General features: G+C 36.7%; 1 protein-coding gene across 2 annotated transcripts in view; it reads left to right on the top strand.

Annotated features, from left to right (window-relative positions):
- The window catches only part of CAMSAP2 (calmodulin regulated spectrin associated protein family member 2), a 79,377-nt gene that overhangs the window by 21,436 nt on the left and 35,008 nt on the right, over positions 1-22,933 (top strand). The window contains exons 3-7 of one of the 2 annotated variants that reach the window (XM_087930301.1): positions 11,246-11,407; positions 12,985-13,068; positions 18,050-18,082; positions 20,919-21,060; positions 22,707-22,846. In XM_087930301.1, coding sequence (XP_087786427.1) covers positions 11,246-11,407; positions 12,985-13,068; positions 18,050-18,082; positions 20,919-21,060; positions 22,707-22,846 — 561 coding nt within the window. The remainder of the gene's footprint in view (positions 1-11,245; positions 11,408-12,984; positions 13,069-18,049; positions 18,083-20,918; positions 21,061-22,706; positions 22,847-22,933) is intronic. The other variant, XM_026700448.2, reaches the window with a different exon arrangement.

Below are 22,933 nucleotides of genomic sequence, written 5' to 3'. Positions count from 1 at the left end.
TTTACCAAGATCTTTGGTAGGAGTGCAATGAATTATGAACCTAAGCATAAACCCACACAAATGCATCATGGGAAAAATACATGCATATATAAAATCCAAATGAGGTGACCTGCTCAGGTAATCTTCTTAAATGAAAGATTAGAGAGAAAAGCAACCATATGAAATAAATCTTGGTCCAAAACCTTGTTAAAGACATCTAAAGCAGGGGTGTCCAACCTTGGCAAATTTAAGACTTGTGGACTTCAACTCCCAGAATTCCTCAGCCAGCTTTGCTGGGAGTTGAAGTCCACAAGTCTTAAAGTTGCCAAGGTTGGACACCCCTGATCTAAAGCATAAGAAAACAGGCAAAAGGGCAAGAACACTTCATTGTAGATTCTGGAATTGAGAGAAAAGTATCACAGACTTTTTGTCTCTCTTTACCTTGTTATAACTTCCTCTTCTACAGCATTTTGATACATTTTGATTTTTAAAAATGGCATCAATGCCTTTTTTTTATACATGAGCTAAATCAACAGGATAATGCAAAAAAAGAAAATTATAGCAACAGTGGCAGAAGGTACCTCCTGATGAAATTTGGTGGTCAAGGGGTCTAGCCATTATAAGGCTTTTCATATTAAAACTATTCAGGTAGTCCTTGGCTTACAACAATTCATTTGATGGCCATTTGACATTAGAACATCACTGAAACAAAAAGTGACTTATGACCATTTTTTACGTTTACGAGCATTGCCACATCCCCATGGTAACCAGATCAAAATTCAGGCACTTGGCAACTGACTCATATCTATGATGATTGCACTGTCCCAGGGTCATATGTACCCTTTTTACAACCTTCTGACAAGCAAAGTCAATGGGGAAAGCCAGATTCACTTAACAGCCGTGTTACTAACTTAACAACCGCAGTGATTCTCTTAACAACAGTGGCAAGAAAGATGGTAAAATGGGCCAAAAGTCACTCAACAAATGTCTCAACAGAAATTTTGGGCTCAGTTGTGGTTGAGGACTACCTGTGTAGCATAAAATGTTACAAAATGTAACAGAAAAATATAGAGATATAAAATATCACAACAGATAAATGGCTATCTTACAGTTTTATGAATTGTTGAGAAATTTGGCTCTAGCTGCCGTGTTTCTCATATAATAAGGCCGGGTCTTTTTTTTTTTTTTTTGAGCCCCGAAAAAACGGCTAGGCCGTCTTTTCGGGGGTGACTTAATTCCCCACCTTGCATCTTCGGGTGGGTGGGCGGCGACGGCTTGGATGTTGACCTCGGCGTTAGTGGGGCACTTTGTATCAGGGTCAACACAGGCAGCACCATATCCGGGTGTGCAACAAAAGTACTTCCTAACAGCAAGCCCCCCTGCCATTTCCCCCCCCATTTCGCATGTTTTAATATAGGCCTTAATTTGGGGGGAGGGGCTTAATTTCATTTCATGCCTATAAAACATGCTGGGACTTCCTATTGGGGGAGGCAGTATTGTTGGAGAAACAGTGTACCTAATTGAAACATTTTTCTCATCTTATACATTTCATTTTTGCCAATTTAAAAGAAATCTCCAAGAGGAAACTATGGGTTCCCATTTCTTGCTGTCTTCCATAAATATAAGCGGATATGAACTCCTTAAAAATATTCTCTTCTGAACCAAAGGAGATTTTTCGAGAGGCAACTGGACTTTCTTGTTTTTCTTTGAAGTCTTTTTGCTTGTCATCCAAGAAGCTTCTTCAGCTCTGACTGGATGGTGGGGAATGGAAGGATTTATAAAACCAGCTGTCTGCAAGAAATATAAATCCTTCCATTCTCCAGAATGGTTTTGACAGGATCCGTGTATGGGATGTATTCAGCTCTGTTTGGCTATATACTGAATAGAAAATCTGAAGACACACCCCTTTCCGGGCCATCATCCCCAGTTCTTCTATTCAGTCTCTGCTGATATAGACGGCTGCTAGATTGCTCCTCTATTTTTCAGAGATAGAGTGGTGTTGGCAGCTTTAAATCTTTTTTTTTTTTTTGTCTATCCACCCAACAGTCCTTAAGGGTCTAAAAGCACCACGTGGTTTTTTTAAACAGCCCAGGTGCATACTTCAATTGCCAGAAGGCACAATATTTCCCTATTAGTTCTGGGAGGGAAGTTAGCACAGCAACCAATCACAGATTCTCAAGCATTGCTCTCAAAGACCTAGATAAGGGGATTTGGGAGCATCAAAGTGTTTTTCTGCCAGCGGGGCAGCCTGCCCATTTTAAGGGAGCCCCCACCATCCAGTCAGAACTGAAGAAGCTTCTTGGACAAGGGGATAGATGAGGAACTCATCAAATTTGCAAACAACACCAAGCTGGCAGGAATAGCCAATACTTCAGAAGATAGGCTTAAGATACAGAAGGATCTTGACAGACTTGAACATTGGGTGCTATCTAACAAAATGAAATTCAATGGTGAAAAAAGTAAAGTTCTACATTTAGGCAAGAAAAATAAAATGTACAGGTACGGTATATGTGGTACTTGCTCAATAATAGTAACTGTGAGAGGGATCTCGGAATCCTAGTGGACAATCATTTAAATGTGAGCCAGCATTTGTTTGTGCAGCAGATGCCAAAAAAGCCAGCACAGTTCTAGGCTGAATAAACAGAGAGATAGAATCAAGATCACGGGAAGTGTTAATACCACTTTATAATATCTTGGTAAGGCCACACTTGGAGTGTTGCATTCAGTTTTGGTTGCCACAATGTGAAAAAGATGTTGAGACTCTAGAAAGAGTGCAGAGAAGAGCAACAAAGATGATTAGGGGACTGGATAAAACATATGAAATGCGGTTGCAGGAACTGGGTATGTCTAGTTTAATGAAAAGAAGGACTACGGGAGACATGATAGCATTGTTCCAATATCTCAGGGGCTGCCACAAAGAAGAGGGAGTCAAGCTTTTCTCCAAAGGACCTGAGGGAAAGACAAGAAGCAATGGGTAGAAACTAATCAAGGAGAGAAGCAACTTAGAACTAAGGAGAAATTTCCTGACAGTTAGAACAATTAATCAGTGGAACAACTTGCCTCTAGAAGTTGTAGATGCTTCAACACTGGAAATTTTAAAAAATATGTTTGATAACGATTTGTCTGAGGTGGTGTAGGGTTTCCTGCCTGGGCAGGGGGGTTGGACTAGAAGACCTCCAAGGTCCCTTCCAAATCCGTTTTTCTATTCTATTCTAAAAACAAAGTCCAGTTGCCTCTTGAAAAAGCACCTTTGGGAGTGTGTGCTCTGTGATGAAAGCACCTGCACAATGCCACAATGCTAGCACGCACAAGTAGGGGGTGCGCGTATGCACACACACCTGCACTGGCCAGCAATTCATGCGGCCCAGGGGCCAACAACCCACAGCCCGGTAATTGGCCACAGTCCACAAGTTGGGTGCCTCTGAGCTAGAGATTTGCCCTATTCTAGACAGTTAAGAAGCTTGTTAGGATTAAAAGTGTGCATATAATTTACTGAATATAGTCAGGAGTCTACACAATAATTGGAACAGTTTTAGAGAGTAGCCTCTGCCCTGTGTGTGTATCCATATATACATATTCACCTCTCTATTTAAGTGGCCCACATTAACACTTTTGTTGAGGGAAAAAAAATCCCCAGAACTAATATCCCTAGTTGATAAGTAGATAAACTATTCAATATAAAGTGTATTTCTGTGCACATACGTATTGAAAAATTTAAAAGCTTATAATATTCCTTTTTTGGAGAGTGGATTGCATGAAGTTCGAAGTTAGCTTTCTTTGAGATAAATACAAGCAATTCATTTTGATAACAATTGGTGAATTTCTTTCCAAGACTGCTTGGCATTTAATTTTCCTTTGTTCCCGCAGTGTGCTTGTCTTAGCAATTGAGGTTAATACTTTGTTTCAAATAGTTCACATCTCTAAGGGCCAACTGATAAATGGAACAGAAACTCTTCTAGCTGCAGGTAGTACATTAGGACATGATACATTTACTGTTGAAAATTGTTATATTCCTCCTTCGGTTCAGATGGGGAATGGGATAAGCAAAAAAAAAAAAAAAGCTGTAGGACTTCTGAAATAGGAAGCAAGTTTATGGTATTAAGAACCAGTCACTCACTATAGTTTTTCCAAATCAGCTGCAATACTAATTTTCAGATTCCAGAGAAGTCTTTTTTATATTAAATTGCTAACCTAATAAAGGGAGGTTTCAGCATGCTAAGGGAATAATACTGTCCCATTCTTGTGAGCTGTTTTTGAATTTTTGCCCTGTTACTCAGTTTGTCCAGCGGCCAGTCCTTAACTGGCCTGCCATAACCCTGTATTCATTAGATGGGAATGTGAGGTCTAGTTATTCCCCAATCTATTTCAGTCCAGATAATCTTAGGCAAGGCCTGTATTGTAATAAGGATGAAAGGAACTATACATTTTGACATAGCAACTGTGTTTTTCACCTGTAAACTGTTAATGCTTTTGTTTAAATGTTAAGACTCCACTGATAAGTTAAATGTTAAGACTCCACTGATACATCCTACCCCAGTTGACTATTCAAATCTCAGGCAGTTTCAGGGCTATTTGTTTATTTATGACATTTCATAATATTCCACTTAAAATATAAATAAAAGACTAAGAATATGTTGCTTTACTATTTCACCTGAAGCTATTATGAAGAGAATATGTGCTCTGTCTTGTGGCTGCTTGCAGCTCTTAAAATATCTTAGGGAAAAAGAAATATTTAAAAAATATTTTAGGGAAAGATAAAATACTTTGTAATAAAAAATATTCAAAATTAACTTGAAAGGAAAGAAATATACTAAACTAGAAGAATTTTCAAATGAACATTACAAGAAGAAGGAAGGGTAAATGTGCAATGTTATCTACAAATGCTATTTCCTGGATATACAGATTTACAAAAATATCCAGTACTTTTAAAATTACTTTTTGAAAAAGTGCTAATAGAATGAATAATCTATGGCACTCTATTAATAATTTAAAATTAAGACAAATATTATAATTTAAAATAAGATTTTAAATTCTAAATAGTAGGCCCCAATTGAAAAATATGCACATTTCCCCAATGAAGGAATACTAAGACATTTGTGAAATCATGACTTGTTGTAATACATTTTTTTATTTTAAAGTTCAATTTCTCCAAAACATCAGAGTAATGGCAGAAGCATGGCAATATGTGATACAGTATATATATTCACACTATAATGAAGCAGGTGTTGGTGATTTTTTTTTTCTTGATGAGAGAAAACAATTCTGTGGTTCACATTTCTGGAGATCTGCTCTTGTAATTAAAATGTTATGCTAGTTGTTCATTTGACAGGGTTGAAATGTTACTCTAATGAATTTGTGTTGAGGGGCGGAATAATAGTATAAATATTTTGAGTGCCTTATTCAAATGTCTGCTTATGTGAGAGAGAAAGAGAAAAGGAATAGAGAGCTGAAGGAACTGTTGCATACGTACTGCATTGTGTTTGTCTACATAGGTAGTCCTTGACTTATGATTGTTGGTTTAAAAACAGCCCAGAATCATGTTGGCCATGGAATGAGCACATTTTGGTTCATAAAGCACTTCCAGCCATGCTTGGCAATTTGTTGCCAACTGTTTGGCAGCAATCAGTTGCCAAATGCAACCATGCATTCTCCATTTACAATCCTGTCTGTTGGCTTCCCCAGAAAATCAATGGGGAAGCCGGTAGGGAAAGCCTGCAAGTTCTTGCTGCTTGCTGCAAAGCTGAAATTCCCTCCTTGCAGGCAATCCCTTGATAGTTAAAGGGCTGCCTGCCAGGACGAACTCTTAGTTCCACATGGAGTTGAGATTTCCCCCTCCCTGTTGTGGCAGGCAGCCCTTTGAGAGCAAAAAGGCTGCCTGCTTGATGGGAATTCCTCCGGTTGGCTGAACAAACGGAGTTCAGATCCTGAACATCTGAGCTCTATTCCTGCAGCCCTTCAGAGGGATTCCCCCTTTGCAAATTGAGAGAGTTGAACCCAAAAGTCAACTCTCCCATTCTGTCCACTTAACAACCTGAGAAGATTACACAGTGATCCCAACTGGGATTGCAATCATTGAGTGAAGCAGTCATGTGGGCATCTTGTTTAATCATCATTTCACTTAGTTCTGTCCCAGTTGTAGTAATCAGTCAAGGACTAGAAAAGCAACAAAGATGATAAAAGGTCTGGAGGCTAAACCATATGATGAACAGTTGAGGGAACTAGGTATGTTGAGGGATTGAGGTATGTCTAGCCTATTGAAGAGAAGGATTTGGGGTGACTTAATTACTGTCCTCCAGTACTTGAGGGGCTGTCACAAGAAGACAGGATTGACTTATTCTTCAAAACACCCAAGGGCAAAACAAGAAGTAATGGGTGAAAGCTTGTTAAAGAGAGATTCAACCTAGAAGTAAGGATAAATTTTCTGACAGTGAGAACAATTAATCAATGGAATAACTTGCCTCCCAAAGTTCTGGATGCTCACTGGATGTTTTCAAAAATAGAGCGTTCAGTAACTAGACAACCATTTGACTGGCATGGTGTAAGACTCCTGAATTGTTCAGAGGGTTGGACCAGAAGAACTCAGAGGTCCTTTTCAGCCTTTTGATTCTATGTTCTATGTATAGCCTACAGCTATTCAAAACAACACTCTGCCTGTATGCTAAGTTAGTGTTCATTAATAAAGTCTAGAACGTATAATTGCAGTTATACGCCTGCATAGTGATATATCTATGTAGTGTTTACTGGTGGAACTCATAGGTTTTGTCCTATGGCATGAGATTTGTATTGATTCTATGGAGGAAATCCACAGAATTAAGGAAGGATGGAGGAAGTCCACTGAAAACTGTTCCTTGACTTCAGAAGAAGTCTGGACTCTAACATCCAATCTTTTCAAAGGATATTTTATAAATAGGAACTTAAATCAAACAGGACCAAAATGAACACAAGAAATAGACAGTAATGATATGTAAGGTAAAGGTTCCCCTAGCACATATGTGCTAATTATTTCTGGCTCTAGAGGGCAATGCTCATCTCCGTTACAAAGCCGAAGAGCCAGTGCTGTCCAAAGACATCTCCGTGGTTATGTGGCCAGCATAACTAAATGCCGAAGGCACACCGAGCGCTGTTAGCTTCCCACCAAAGTGGTCCCTATTTTTCTACTTGCATTTGTACATGCTTTTGAACTGCTAGGTTGGCAGAAGCTGGGACAAATAATGGGAGATCACTGTTACGTGGTGCTAGGGATTAGAACCGCTGAACTGCTGACCTTTCTGATTGACAAGCTCAGCGTCTTAGCCACTGAGCCACCACGTCCCCATAATGATATGTAGGTAATGAGAAATCCCTTGATCAAAACAGATTGCTTTCTCATGGATCCTCATTTCATGTATTTAATGCAATTGTACATGTGGAACTTCATATTATTGTCATGTTCCTTACCAATCTATTTTTAGGGAAAAGTAGTAAGAAACAAGCTTGAATAAAAAGCTGCCTAGCTCAGTTACTATTTTTTTAATCCCTTCAATCGATGAATAAAACCAAATATGTTGTCCTCAGTCATATAAACAGTATTTTTTATAAACTTAAAAGATTTCTAAATGCCTAAATAACCAATAAGGCCATATTTATTGATTATACTCTTATTATTGTAGCTGGCATTTAAAATACTGATTTTAAGTAAATTTAATACTAAGTTTTGTCAGTGAAACTTGTCTTGTAGACTCAGGTGGGGTCAGGGTTTATTTAACAAAATGAGCTTAGAATTTCTATGTCTGAAGCCGTGTGCCAATTTGTATACCTCTTTCTCCCACTAAATTCAGAGGGAATTATTTCTAAGAAACAAACATCGCACTGTACTTTAAGGGAATGAATCAAGGTATCAGAATGTTTTAATATTTTGTCATTTGATGAATTGAACTAAAAATAAATAAAAAGTTCATAAAATTATAAACTTTAACTTAAAAATTGGTCACAAATATTTTGATGCAAGTAATCCTTGACTTATGACTTTTGCTCATAAAATTTCTGTTGCTAAGTGAGACAGTTGTTTTGTAAGTTTGGCTCCATTTTATGGCCTTTCTAGCCACAGTTGTTAAGTGAATCTGGCTTCCCCATTGACTTTGCTCATCAGAAGTTCGCAAAAGGTGATCACACAACCCCGGGACATCACAACCATCATAAATATGAGTTGCTAAGCATCTGAATTTTGATCACATGACCATGAGAATGCTGCAACTATTGTAAGTAAGAAAAATGGTCATAAGTCACTTTTTTCAGGGCCATGTAACTTTGAACAGTCACTAAATGCACTGTTGTAAGTCAAGGACTACTTGTATTTACTACCTGTGGTCCATAATAATTGTGGAGTGTTCTTACTCCAAAAATGAGAGAAAGAGCTACACTAGTTAGGTTAGAAAAATCCAGATGACCCCTAGAATGCAGTTTTGTACCCATTATTCAGATTTTTGCAACCCATATACAGTAGCCTTAATGACATGGTCATCAGAAAGCCCTAAGCTATTTATGGAGTTAAAGATTAAAATCATTTTCTTAAATGGATTTAAGAATTAAGCTGGCAAGCAATTTAGATCTGGGTCATAAACTATAATTTTGCAGACATGACCTTTGCAATTACCCAAAAATTCAAAGTCAGTGTAAGATACAACCAGAAAACTTTCTGGATACTGCAAGTCCATATCTTTTAAGTTATGGAGGGGGGTGTGTGTGTGTGTGTTAAATTTTTATACCATTTTTTGTGTGCTTCTAGATTGGAATGCAGATAATATCATCTCAAATAAAAAAAGCACGAAACAATGGTGGCTTTTAATAGTGACATTTAATTCTTATCCTTTCAGCAAAAAATCCACTCTCCTTTTAATAAAACTGTCCCTTAATTACATTAAGTAAAGTTAGTATTAGTCACTGGTTAAATTGTTCAGGAAAATTCATGCTGCAGCAAAAAGTAAAGAATCACTATAGTTTCCTTTGACATTACAAAAACTGTGGTTACTATGAGTAATGTTGGCTTAGTTTCCATGGAGATAGCTTTCCAAGGTGAAAGGAAGACTGTGACTTTTGAATAATTACCTCAGACATTCCTTTCGCATATGTTAGACCTGGGCATCTACGAGCTGTTTTTTTCTAATCTTCTTGGGATTCTACAGAAAGCTGTGAAGTGTACAAATGTTTCTGCTTTTGAATTGCACAGTAGGACCTGTCTGTGGCAGCTTTGCATAAAACACAGGAAGGGGCAACTGTGTATTTTCTGACTTGGATATGACTAATATGACATTGGGCACTTGAGCATGCTAATTCCATTTCTTTATCCATGTCATGCTGCATATACGTTTTGATACACACACATAGACACAGAATGAGCAAGTGGAAAAAGAAAAGAGAAGAAAGAAATATTACATTTCAGTATCAATTTGGCAGATTTTCAAAGAATACAAGGGGGGGGGACCTTACTTTTATAGCAAATAGTAAGTGACCATTTGGATGACCATAAAAGAGTAAAGCTGTATACCAGGGGTGTTAAACTCCATTTCATTGAGGGCCACATCAGGGTTGTGTTCGACCTCAAGGGGCTGGGGTGGGCATGCTAGGGTGGCCAGATCAACGTTATTTGTGTTGGGGGCACCTGTGGCCTGAGCACTCTGCCAGCGAAAACAGGCTCCCGAGCTCTGCTTTCAGCTGCGACAGCCTTCTGCTAGAGAAAATGGAGCTCGGGAGGGCCACCTGCGGGCCAGTCCTTCATTGTTTCCAGGCTGGTCCCGCAGGCTGGAAGCCTTGAGTTTGACATCCCTGCTGTATATTAACCTTGAGTTTTCTCTTATAATAACAAACTTGAATTCGCAATATAATTTCACTAGCCATAGTGTCTCACAGTATCTTTCTATTGCTTTCTAGCTGTCTAATGGTAGAGTGGAAAAAGACTAACTTTATTAGACCATGCTTTATTTTCCTTTTTTTCTGGAGAAAAGAAAAAAAGAAATTGCTAAGTTTCATCTGATATTGCCATATCTCCAGGTGGAATTTGTTGTGTATGAAAGCAGATTTCTACCCCATGGAAATACTTCCATCAATTCATCCCTTGTTAACTTTCTGACCTGAAGCTCATGGTAGATAAATGTGAGCAAATATTAGAATTCTAGCAGAAGAATTAGAAGGGCAATAAAAGTAACATCTTCTCATTGTTTAAGTTTGCTTTGCTTGGGCATTGTTTTTTAAATGGCTTGTCTCTATTTTTTTTTTTACTTGATGCATTTATAATTGGCAAGATCCAATCCTGTTGTTACAAATAAAAGGAAATACAAAAATCACTTGGATCTCAAAGATTTCTGCTCTGTAAACTCAGTATTTCCATAGAATGAGGAAGGTGTTTTTTACCAATATTTATTTATCTCTTCCCTTTTCAACCACTAAAAGTCTTCAGCATTGTTCTAAAATATGAGTGTTCTGTGCAAGGATTAACATGGATGGTGATAGGAAAAATGAGTGCACTGACTTTCAGGTTTTTTTCTGTGTGCAATTCAGTATGCTGGTCATCATCTTGAAAGCTCTTCATGGCATGGGACCAGGTTAGTTCTGGGCCCATTTCTCCCTGAGAGTATCTGTCCATTCTGCCATATTGGATTGAAAGTGTACGTTCCAAGGTCCCTCTCTGAAATACTGCCATCTAGTGGGGTCTTCCTTTTTTGTGGCACCCTCTGCCCTTTTTTGGAGCACTCTTCCCTGAGATCTAGCAAGCCCCCACTTTCTCAGTTTTGGGGAAGTGCTGGAGGAGGATGTAGTTGGAACCTGAAGATGGTGTTGTTCGTTGAATTTTAAAAATAAGGATTGTAGTGTCAGGTTTTTGTTTTCATTGTGTTTAGTTTTGCTGCTGGTATGAGCTACTGAGAGTTGGGTCATTTAAGATTAATATGCATCTTTTAGATAACTAAGTAAATAATTCTAAGACTATAAAATGGATAACTGGACATAGGAGGACTTAAGTTTTAAATTTTCTATTATATATTCAAGGATAGAGGGCTACCCAATACACAACTTTTGTTTCTGGAAGTAAACATCTGTACAATATTAAATCATGAAAATTTTTCAGAAGAAGTTGCTTATTCTGTTACAATATTTAATTCCCATTTGATTCAATGTTTTGTAAAACTTATTTATTTTGTACTTCAGTTGTCTGATTCCTTTTGAAAATAAATTATTCTGGCTTCTTCTATGTTGGTATTCCACCTGTTAATGAAAAACATTATTATCTTTGCAGAGTGCTCATTTGGCTATGATTGACACCTTAATGATGGCATATACTGTAGAAATGATCAGTGTGGAAAAAGTTATTGCATGCATACAGCAGTATTCCTCCTTCTTCCAAGCTACAGACCTGCCCTATGACATAGAAGATGCGGTCATGTTCTGGATAAATAAGGTAAGCATTTCATTTAACCATCACAGTGTTTTTTTAAAGGAAGGAAATAAATGATGCACTTACTTGTCTGTTATTTGACTGCTTTCAGTCTCCTTTCAATTTCTAACTCAACAAAAATAATGCCAACTAATGTATGCCTCAAGCTCAGTTTGCCAGATTTCTAAATACTATACTCTTGGACAGTAAGCTTTGATATTTCTTTGCAATATTTTAATGCTAACCTATAGCTTTAAGCCAAAATTCAAAGCTGTATACTGGGGGAAAGAAAGAGTTTGCACAAATATTACTGCTCATTTTTGCTAATTTGGAAAATTATTCATTTCAACCATTGTGATACTAACAAAATAAAGTTGTTAATAATCTATTGGATATATTCACAAACTACTTAGCTAGGGTAGTTCCTGATTTTTCCCCAGGAACAAATTATGACCATAATTTCTTAAAACAAGCCTTAATGCGATCCTATAGTTTGAACACAGAAGTAATAAGTATGTTTGGCAGTCATAATGCACAATTGTTCTCAGGTTGCTGAGGTGTTGATGCAACTCAATAATGGTACCAATAATGAAGAATATTTGTAGCTCAGGGTTGAAATGAGGGTCCCTTGGTGCTCTCTGAGCTTAGTCCTAGCATTAATGATGTTGCCTAGTTTGGGTAATGAAACATCGGCAAGAAAACAACCAAACTCAGCACCAAGGACCCCTCAACTCAATAATGCTTTCACTGTTAGAATTGGGAAGACACTGTTGATATCATCTAGCAATCCCATCCTGCAGCTCTGAAGAGTGCTATGCTAGCTGTGCTAAATGATGGTAAAACCATCATTTATTTATTGTACAAATAAATAAAAATAGCCTACCTAGCCTGCTTTCATTCTTTTTTCCATCTGTTGTCAACTTGTTAGCAGATCCTAAATAAATTCAACTGTTGTGCAGGTTCTGGTTTTGTTACAGTCAAATTGACACTGTGCTAAAGTACATGTTACTCTTTTTTTCCCTACCAAATCCTTAAGATGGCATAAACAGCTAGTATGGAAACAAATTATTAAATAGGTGTCTATTGATTTCATGAATCAGTGCATTAGTGAGCCAAGTTCCATGCATAGGAAAACAGTGCATATATATTGCACGTTTTACTGTGGTGCAAAGACAATACTAAAAAGACTATATCTTCAGCCTTGGGGGGACACATGTGTTGGACTTCATCTGCCTTAATCAATAACACAGCTGATGGAAATACCAGCTAAGAATGAAAGGAGTAGAAGTCTTAACAATTATTAGATAGGGAAAAGTCTGTCTTAGAGTGTCTATGCAATTTCAGTGTCACTTCTAAGTATTGCTAAGCTCCAGCACTTTAAGGCTTTAGAGATTAAACCCATTTGGCCTCTTGAGATTCAGTTGTACACTGGGAGAAGAACAAGAAAAGAAGAGGGACTTGTATTGTAAACAATTTTTAAAGCCTTGGCTGCACTGTTTCAAAATTGCCCACAGTAGAATAATTATACTAAGTAGACTATTATTTGTATCTCAGCAAGAAAGCAAAATTTATTTAAAGTCTAATTTCCTTTGCCCTTTTAGGCAAATGAACATTTAAAGGATATAATGGAACAGGAGCAGAAGCTGAAAGAGCAACATGGGGCAGAAACGCCAGGAGGTCAAAAGGTATGTGTGCAAAATGCACTAGTTCACAATAATTGCAACTAATGAGGGATTTTCTCTTTTTAAAATATGTTCTAATAGACTATTAGTCAGTTTGGTGTAGTGGTTAAGGTGCTGATCTAGAAACCAGGAGACTGTGAGTTCTTGTTCACCTTAGACATGAAAGCTGGCGAGGTGACCTTGGGGCCAATCATTCTGTCTCTCAGCCCAACCCACCTTACAAAATTGTTGTTGTGGAGAAATAGGAGAAAAGAGTTTCATGTATGTTTGTAGCCTTGGATTAGGGTTAAAGGCAGGATAAAAAATAAATAAATGAATAAAAAATTCATCCATCGTTTAGATTTTTCTTACAGTACCTTGTTTTACAGGAAATACAGAGACAATTTTTTGTTTTGGTATATTAAACACTAAGAAATACAATATTAAAATGAAAAATAAAGCAATGATTAAAAACAAAAGTAAACACTGAAAGCAGTATGTGCATATCCTTATAACATGCAAATACATATTTGACTTTAAGAAGAAATATGCAAAAATTGTAAACATTCATATTCAGTATTTCCTCCCAAAATGATGTTCAGATAAAGATAGTGTTTATGGATAACATCATTACTATAATGAGTGAATAATTTTAGTCAATATATTACAAGATTTTGATGCCTCTATTGCTTTGTACTTTTTCAGCCAAAACTGTTTTCTTGTCACTTGCACAAATGGAGCTGTGCACACACTCACCAGCCCATTGTGCATGCTTACCAGTGTTTCAGCATGTTTCAGTGGCCCAGTTCTGAACAGGCCATGACCGTAGACCGGGGATTGGGGACCCCAGTCATATAGCATTATTTAAAGTGAATAATTTTTAAAATCAGGTGCTTATAAATGAACACCTTAATAAGAGCAGAATGTTTTCTCCAAATGTATACCTTGTCATTTAAGACACTTTCTACTTTCATCTCTGTGTTCTCCATTAAGCTGCGCCAAGCATCTGGAGAGTGGGAGGTGCTTAGTCTCTGCTCTGCAGATCACCTTTTTGCGATCCAGATGCATTCATGTCCACAAGGCTCATAGTGCCATTAATAATGATAATAATAATAATAGTAGTAGTAGTAGTAGTAACCACAAACAAGCAAGAGAGTCAAGAGGGCGGGGGGTGCATCACCTCATCTTTGCCAAAACTGGGGGACGCTAGGGAGGAGCCAGGGAGGAGTAAGAGTGTCCTAACAATTAAGCCCAGCCTATCCGAGCAGAGACTAAGCACCTCCCACTCTCTGGATGCTCATCGTAGTTCACCGAGAACGGGTGTATCAGGTAAGTACCAACGCCCTTTTTATTTTTAAAATGTTGTTGTGGGAAAGACACAGACATTTTAAATAATTGTATTTCACTTCAATAAACAAAAAGATTACTAATATTCTTCTCTGTATCACTTTATGAATACTTTCCTTCACATAAGTTGTAGTTAAACCATGAAACTTCTGACTAACAATACCTTCTCATTTCATCTCACCAGGAACCATGCCTACTAGATATAGAATAAGCTAGGATTTTGAACTGTGATTTAATATTCTAGCTTGCTCTAAATCTGATAACAATAGTTTCACTGATCAGATAAATCAAACAGGCTACACAGATCAGGTAAAGACACGTGTGTATGTGTCAGTGGTGGGATTCAAATTTTTCACTACCGGTTCTGTGGGAATGGCTTGGTGGGTGTGGCAGGGGAAGGGTACTGTAAAATCTCCAGTCAGAGGTAGTATCTGCCGGTTCTCTGAACTACTCAAAAAATCTGCTACCGGTTCTCCAGAACTGGTCAGAACCTGCTGAATACCATTTCTGGTATGTGTATGTGATGACTTAACAAGCTGAGACATAATCATTCTAGTATGATCTTAATGTGGAGCTACCCACGGTCATTATAAATGCAAACAACTTTTATTATCTCCCATGCAGTTTCTTACATTATTTCTTGATAATAGTATGACATGGTTGGCTTATTCTACTGATTGCTATTTTAGTCACATCCCATATGTGCAGAGTGTCAGTCCTTTGCTCAGTCATGAATATAATTTTCAAATGTAAACTTTGTTGTTGAGGTCCAGTAGCTCCTTAGCCTCAAGAGGAATCTCTCCCCCTCGCCCTCCATTTCATTTCATTTTTCTTGGTGCTTGGCTAAACAAGCTCTACTTCTTTTACTTCCTGCCTGCCTGCTAAATTGAGCCATTCCTAGCTATGCAACTGTCACAAGTAGGTTCCGCATCAGTTTTGCTAAAGTAGCTGACATAGCTCGATAATTGCCCTGTCACTTCTAATGACTCTGGTCTCCTGTTTTGACCCTTTTCTGCCCCAGCCCCCAAGTTTGTTTTCATTATGAAGAATGGAACTAAATTATTTGCTTCATTGAAGACTATAATTAATGACTCACAAACAGTCAGATTTAGGAGCATCAGTGAATTAAATTACTCCAGTTTATAGGTCCCTGCCTTCCCCCACTTCACTTCTCTGCTGTTATGCTTAGAGGATCACACTCTAGATTTAACAAGAGTAAGGGTTGAGTTTTTCTCCCCATGTTCTTCGGCCTAGAAAGAACTGTAGAGCTGTTATTTCTGCAGCATTTTAAAAACAGATATTTTACCAAAAATGCACATTAGTTTCAAGTAAGCATAACCTCTCTACATTGCCAATATTGGTGATTATTATTATTATTATTGCTTAATAAGATGTAGAAACATGTTAAGCCTTAAAATTGGACAGATGGATGGATGGATGGATGGATGGACAGACAGATAGAAAGACAGACAGACAGATAGACAGACAGATTTAATGACCCATTTCTACAGTACAGAATAATAATTGTATGGAATTGAAGATTGTGAGGTAATGCTTGTGAAGTGTTTTAATAGCATTATATTTATTTTATTATTTATCTATTGAGCTTGTATGGTGCCAAATCCATTTAGACTCATGGAAACTTACCCACCCACCCCCAATTAAAACAATTAAAATGACTGTGGTAGAACATAACAGTTCAAACCAATAACATTTCATGGTAAACAATGTAAACACTAATAGTGAAAACTAATAGATCCACAGCAAATGGCCTCCAGAGTAGCCTTGTTAAGTAGCCTTATTAAATAAAGAGAGTCTCATAATAGAACCACAATAATTCATACTCTATGGCTACAAGCTGGCACTTAACACCAAACCACCGTCCAGAAGAGATCAGTCTTCTCTGCTTTGCGGGAGGCCCATTATAAGTGGGTACTACCGTAATATCCAAAGAGAGACATTCTATGACCATGGTAAAAAAAATCATTTAATTGTTGACTCGCTCTCCCTCATCTTATAACAACATGGGGATACCTAACACCTTCTCTCATGAAGAATACACTTCAAATTGGCAAAAGCAGTCAGGAAGATATCTGGATGCTAAACCAGGTAGAGTTTTTAGGTTAAAATTAGCAGTTGGAAACCTGTTTGCAACCAAGGTGAAGCTGTTTTGGGCTGGCAACCCTCTTGTACCCTCAGACAGCTACAAAGCTTTTTGGATTTGCAAACTTCTACTGACAATTCATCCCCTCCTTTGTGAGGATTGCCAAACCCATGACGGACCTCCTAAAGGCAGGGGGTCCAGGAATGAAACCCCACCCGGGACAACCCTTACAGTGAGATCTAAGTCCCCTGAATTCCTGTTTTTGGGGCTGTGAACCAAATTGGGAAGGTGAAAGGGGGAACCGGTCCACTCACCATTGGGTCGTTTTTGCCCTCATCCTCACTGTCATAAGAATCCGGTGACTGAGCACCATTGTCTGGGGTTCCCCTACTTCAGCTGCATGGGGAAGGACCCTTTCTCCCCTCCCTTTCTGTTGGTAACTATAAAACGGCCATAGAAATGTTTTATGAGTTTACATTGAGCACATCTTCCTGGCAGTTAACACTTGCTAGCAAGCAGCTTTGTTACAATAATATAATCCTTTTTTGTGTATTTTAACTTAACTAATATTGTATTTTAACTTTCTGAATAAAATTAAAAAAATTATTGACAGCAATATAATCCTAAAAGTTACGAAGGAAGATTAGCTCTTTCATAGTCTGCCAAATGGTTTAAGACTCAAAAAGCAGGTGGGTAAGCCAAATCAAATCTGATATAAAACTAGCTCAGAAATTAATTAATAATATTTTCCCTTTGTCACCCTAGGGAAAAGAACACTCAGAATTTTAACACTTAAAATTATGATTAAAATTATTTTTAACATGGAATTATACTCACTGACAACAAAAGTTCTTAAAATAGCTTCCAATGATTGAGAATTAAATATTAGTAACTTTAAAATGGATTACAACAATATTCATGAAAGAAAAGAACATGTTTAAACAGCAATCAGAAAAAAAAATATTGCTTAGTAGACAATCTTCCAAAGAATGAAATTCACTCAGGAAAATCCACCTAGGTAAGAAATAAAATTTTGCATGTTGCTTTTAGCATGGGAATTCAGAATACATCCCTATCAGTAGCTGGGCACTTAATAACCATTATTTGTGCTTATAGTTTAGCTTAAGTGCTAGTCTCTGTATTCCCTGTATTTTCCCAGAATATAATTTTTTCTTCTTTTGTTCATTACCAAAATGCTAGTGCGAAATTCATTACTACTTCATTACTACTTTTTTGAGATAAATTTGAGATAAATTCATTACTACTTTTTTGAGATAAAAGGTACTGACTACGTGTATTTATTAATTTATCTCAGAATGAGAGTTTTTCTGCTGCTATGTGTTGAACTGACAAATAATAACTTGTTGTTTTCACATGGATACTTTTAACAATGCTATTTGCAATAAATAAATGTGTATTTCAAGACAATTAAGTAAAATTAATTTTTCATGAATCTGAAAATGGCTTAAAAAAATGTAATGGTGGAATTGCTAAATTACAGTCACCATGTTCATGTTCTTTGCCTGTTGTTTTTTCCTGCTGCTTTCCTTGAAGTCTCCTTCCAAGTGGTTTTGGAAACTGGTTCCTGTAAGTTTGTCATGTTGCTTTACTTTGATTCAGTAGTTTAATATTGTATCAGTTGCTTTGCCAATATCATGATAGTCCAATCATGCATTTCATTTCTACCTCTTCCCCACTCAATGCCTTTTAAGTAACACACACACACCCCTGGCAAAGGAAACAGCAGCAGTAATTTAACATACTCTGAAATAGTGTTGGTCCCATCATCCACCTTTCCCCATTATAGTTCCAGCTGGACAAATACCATTGCAGTGTCCATTTCACAATTTTTAGCAGTAAGGAGTAAATGACTTACAAAAGAGGAACAGATAATGGAACAGCTCTAAACAGTTGAGAACCCTTATCCACATCGGCATAGATATAATGGGTATACATCAGGATTGTGAACACTCATTTTAGTTTTATCATATATATGTATATATGTGTATGTATGTATATGTATATAGTTACAATTGCTTATTTATTACATTTAAACATAATTAAATACATTTTTAACAACAAAAATTTTCACTTCCAAACAAACTTGGCAGTAGATCTAAATTCATGTTATTTCTTTAATCCTAACATTGTGGTGGTTATAGTATCAATTTTGAAAATGCAGAAATCTACACATTCGACACATTTATTTTACTAGGGAGGAGAAATTTTTGGAGGAAGGATAAATTGTTCTAAGATATCAGAAACATAAAAGTAATTATAAAAGATGAAATGCTATGTTATTTTGGTATGTATTTATGGGATACCCATATACACACCGAGACACATACAAAGAAGAATGCATAGTATATACATTACATATACATATGCATCTTGAGGATTTTGAAAAAATTTTGGAAGACATAATATGAAACTAGGGGGAATGAAATATCTCTTTAAAGGAGTTGTGCGTTTTTTGCAGAGTGGTGTCAGGGTGATTCTGATAGCGTGGAGTGTTGGAAGGTGTGCAGAGAGGAGCAATAGCATCTGAAAAGCTTTGTTTTCTGGAGAAGGGAAGGAACCCTTTGTGTAGTACATAGCTAATAGGAAAGAGAGGACTGTGCCCAGATAAGATAATTTTCTCATAGTCAGGAAGTGATCCAAGAACCCAACTTGCCCTGTGGTAGCTGGTGCTAAAATTCCTGTGTTTGGCTGCTTCTATCACTATCAGTTTCATTATTTATAGGAAGGTCACACATGTTTGTTATTCCAGGTAATCATAGCATTGCAAGCTTTGAGAATCTCTGTAGAAGTTAATATTATTATGTCCACAACAAATCTTCTCCTTAGAAAAAGAGGGGAAAGAGGGAATATTGAACATCATGTGTAATGCTCAATTATTGTGATGAATATACAAGATGGATGGATCTCTGATGCTTATATGAATTATTTTCCCCTTCTGTAATCTAAAACAGCTTAGGCATGTTTTCTTTTCATTCATTATTGCTTCTTAATTCAGCGTAAACAGAAATGAAGTCTTTGAAGTAAAAAAGAAACAAAACGAAATTACAGGGTGATGGGCAGTTTAAAAAGTAGAACTGACATCTTGGAGGAAGGAACATGGGCTTCTGTAGGAGAATTTAAAAGCATACCAATAGCTCAGCCAATATGAAAAGGCCTCAGAGCTTGGTACTACAAGAAAAATAAACTTATATAAATTATATATTAAACACTAGTTAATTCTACCTAAGGTGAAACAAAAACACAGCTGGTGGGTTTGGGGCAATGTTTGATACATTAACTTTCGGAATCCAAAGAGAGCTGGGATTCAAATTAAAATTTGCCCAAATGCATAAATTGTCATACTTCCAAATAATAGTGAATAGTTGTCAAAAAAAAAAACCAGACTCAACTGGGAATATATAATTAAGAACTGAAAGACAGAAAAACCACTGGCTTACATTTCTTAGTTATGACTTTTTTAAGTGCCTTAATAAATTCAGTTAATATTGTTTCAGAAAAGGAACAAATCTTGGCAGGTTATGTTGAGAATGACTGATTGACTGGTAGTAGCTTAGTTAATACATAATGTTAAACCATTGCCAGTGACTTACAAAGCACAGAGATATTCCCAGATAATGCTAGAACAAAACTAAATCACATTATGATTTAATATACTGCAAAATGTAAGTCCTATTTGTGAGGTTAATTGTGGGTTCCTTGATACCAACTAAATCTATTAACTATTGCTTGGAACTAGTTTATTTAGTTCAGATTGGAATTAATCAGCTGCAAAATACATAAGAGGGAAACTAAAGCTACAGTATACTTTTCATCTCACTGGACAGAAAATACAAATATTGGAATATCATAATCTTAAGGTATTTTCTTCCAAACTTCACAAACCAAAGCTTTACCAAGGGTTTCATTTTATAATAGGTCCATTCAGGGCACTAATTCATCTTACTACAAATGACCTTGAAGCTGTTTTGTGTTCTAAAAAGTATGGCTGAACTTGAGTTCTCCAATAAGGAAATAGGATGCACTAATACTCATCTATAATGTGCTTTGTTTATGGCTTTATTCAAAATGTAAAGCAAGCACTGTGGTTTGTAATCCATGTTGTATGAGCCTAATTGTAATCTGCCTGTTTTATATGCCATTGCTCATTTCTGTTGCTCTGATCTCTTAACTCCTTAAGCATGAACATTAATGGCCTAGAAAGATTGTGTGGGTGTTGGAGAAACTTGATTAAAGACTGCACGCCTACAAATGGAACTGTTTAAATCTACATAAATTAAGAAAATGAGGTGTGGTTTGAACATTTTGAACTTGTTTCTTTGTAGATATTTATAGTTAAAGAGTTTCCAGCATATCACTCTTTGTACAAATGTTTCTGGATGGTTTTCTTCTTTTTATATGACAGGCTCGATACCGGAAGGAACAGACTCTGCTTAAGCAGCTGCCCTGTGTTCCCTTGGTGGAAAATCTGCTGAAAGATGGCAGAGATGGATGTGCTTTAGCTGCTCTGATCCATTTTTACTGCCCAGAGATTGTTAGATTAGAGGGTAAGTCTGCTTGATTACGATAAGCCTGTTAATCAGGCCTTAGACTAGCTTCTTATTTTAACTGAATCTTGACTAATTTTTCCAATTTGTTCATTGATATTAAGCCAGTGTTCATTGGCTCAGGCATAACAGAATAATGGTTTAATGCAAACCAGAATATTTCTGCTATCCTTGTTTGGCTTTAGTAGAAAAGTTCCCAACATAATGAACTTTGTGGTTTTATGAAAGTGGGAACAGGTGTCCTCACCAAACAAGTGTGCTTCAACTGAAAGTTTAACTATTAATTTAAATAAAATACAAATTGAATTATTTTTTTCTGTGGGTCATTTTTTATTGTGGGAGCAGGTTTAATAAACTAACATTTGAAATCACTAAATAGATTTGAAAATTGGCTTTTATTTGGGTGTGACAATAAATAATTGCTTAACAAAATGGCAACAAACTTTTCATGAATCTCTGGCTTATAGCCCCCCTGTGTCTTTCCCATTCCTTCAGAATGATCATTGCTGTTTTGAATTAATCACAGCTTTACATTTTTGTTCAATTATGAAAGAAACAAATAAACTGCAAGCATGGTTAAAAAACATTTTTTTTAAAAAATAGACAATATTAATAGCACTTTAAAATTATGTAAAAAAAAACCAACCCAAAGTATAATTATAGAAATAAAGCTGATTGCCTCTTCACTATCTCATGGTTGCTTAGGAGTAAATAATTACTACTAAGTGGGTTTTCGCTTGTCAAAAGTCAGCAATTTAATGAAATTAACATGTGAATGATTGCACAGTATATCACTCACTTGTTCCTGCTTTCACAGAGACATGTAAAAAAAAATCAAAAAGGTAACTGCTTAATAGGAATCAAGGATTATGATTAACTGTCCTGGCAAATTGACTTCAAACCAGATTTTGCTATTAGTTTAGAATCCCTTTTTAGATGCACCCAGTTAACCCTAATGGTTGGCCATGCCATATAAAAGTATCCCTTTTCAGGTTTTAACCACAGTATTTATTTACAGAAGTGAAAGTGAATGCAAAAACATATGGCGTGTTTATGAAGTATGTTTTAGTATTAGGTGCCATCATTCCAAAGCATTGATATTTGTTAATGTGTAATGAGCCAGTTTGGTGTAGTTAAGGCACAGGCTATAAACTGGGAGGCTTTGAGTTTTAATTCCATCTTAAGCACGTACACAGCTGCTGACCTTGAACCAGTCCCTGTCTTTCAGCCCTAAGAAGAAGCAGGCAATAGCAAACCACTTTGAAAACTTTGCCAAGAAAATTTAAAATTCTTGTCCAGGCAATAACCAGGAGACAAAAGCTGACTGGAAAGCAGCAAAAAACCCAAAAATATAATTCTACAAAATTCTGGTCCATTGTTTTATTTTCTGTGTCTAGTAGTTTGATTGTTTACAAAATCACTAGTTTAAAGAAGGTTACCTAACTATGAATTGGCATTGCTGTGAATAAAAGCCTATACGAGGAGTCCTTGGTGCTTTCTGAGCTTGGTTGTTTTCTTGTAGACGTTTCATTACCCAAACTAGGTAACATCCTACATAGCATATTGGAAATTATGGTTTTCAGTTTGTTTCTGAATACTGGGAATTGTAGAGCCACTATTGTTTTTTTCCCCTCTCCATCATATAGATATCTGTTTGAAGGAAACCATGTCACTGGCTGACAGTTTGTACAATCTGCAATTGATCCAGGAATTTTGTCAGGAATACTTAAACCAATGTTGCCATTTTGCACTGGAAGATATGTTGTATGCTGCTTCTTCAGTAAAGGTAATACAAAACAAGATGGCTGTAGTTGTTTTATTCTCTTATGTGCTGTGTAAATGCACTGAGGTCCTGCTACTGCTTTCCTTTGCT

This window comes from Pseudonaja textilis, chromosome 3 (genome assembly GCF_049901715.1).
Source record: "Pseudonaja textilis isolate UNSWEBS1 chromosome 3, rPseTex1.2, whole genome shotgun sequence".
NCBI classification, from domain to species: Eukaryota; Metazoa; Chordata; class Lepidosauria; order Squamata; family Elapidae; genus Pseudonaja; species Pseudonaja textilis.
Note: the sequence above shows the minus strand (reverse complement) of the source record. Positions and strands in the feature narration are given on the sequence as shown.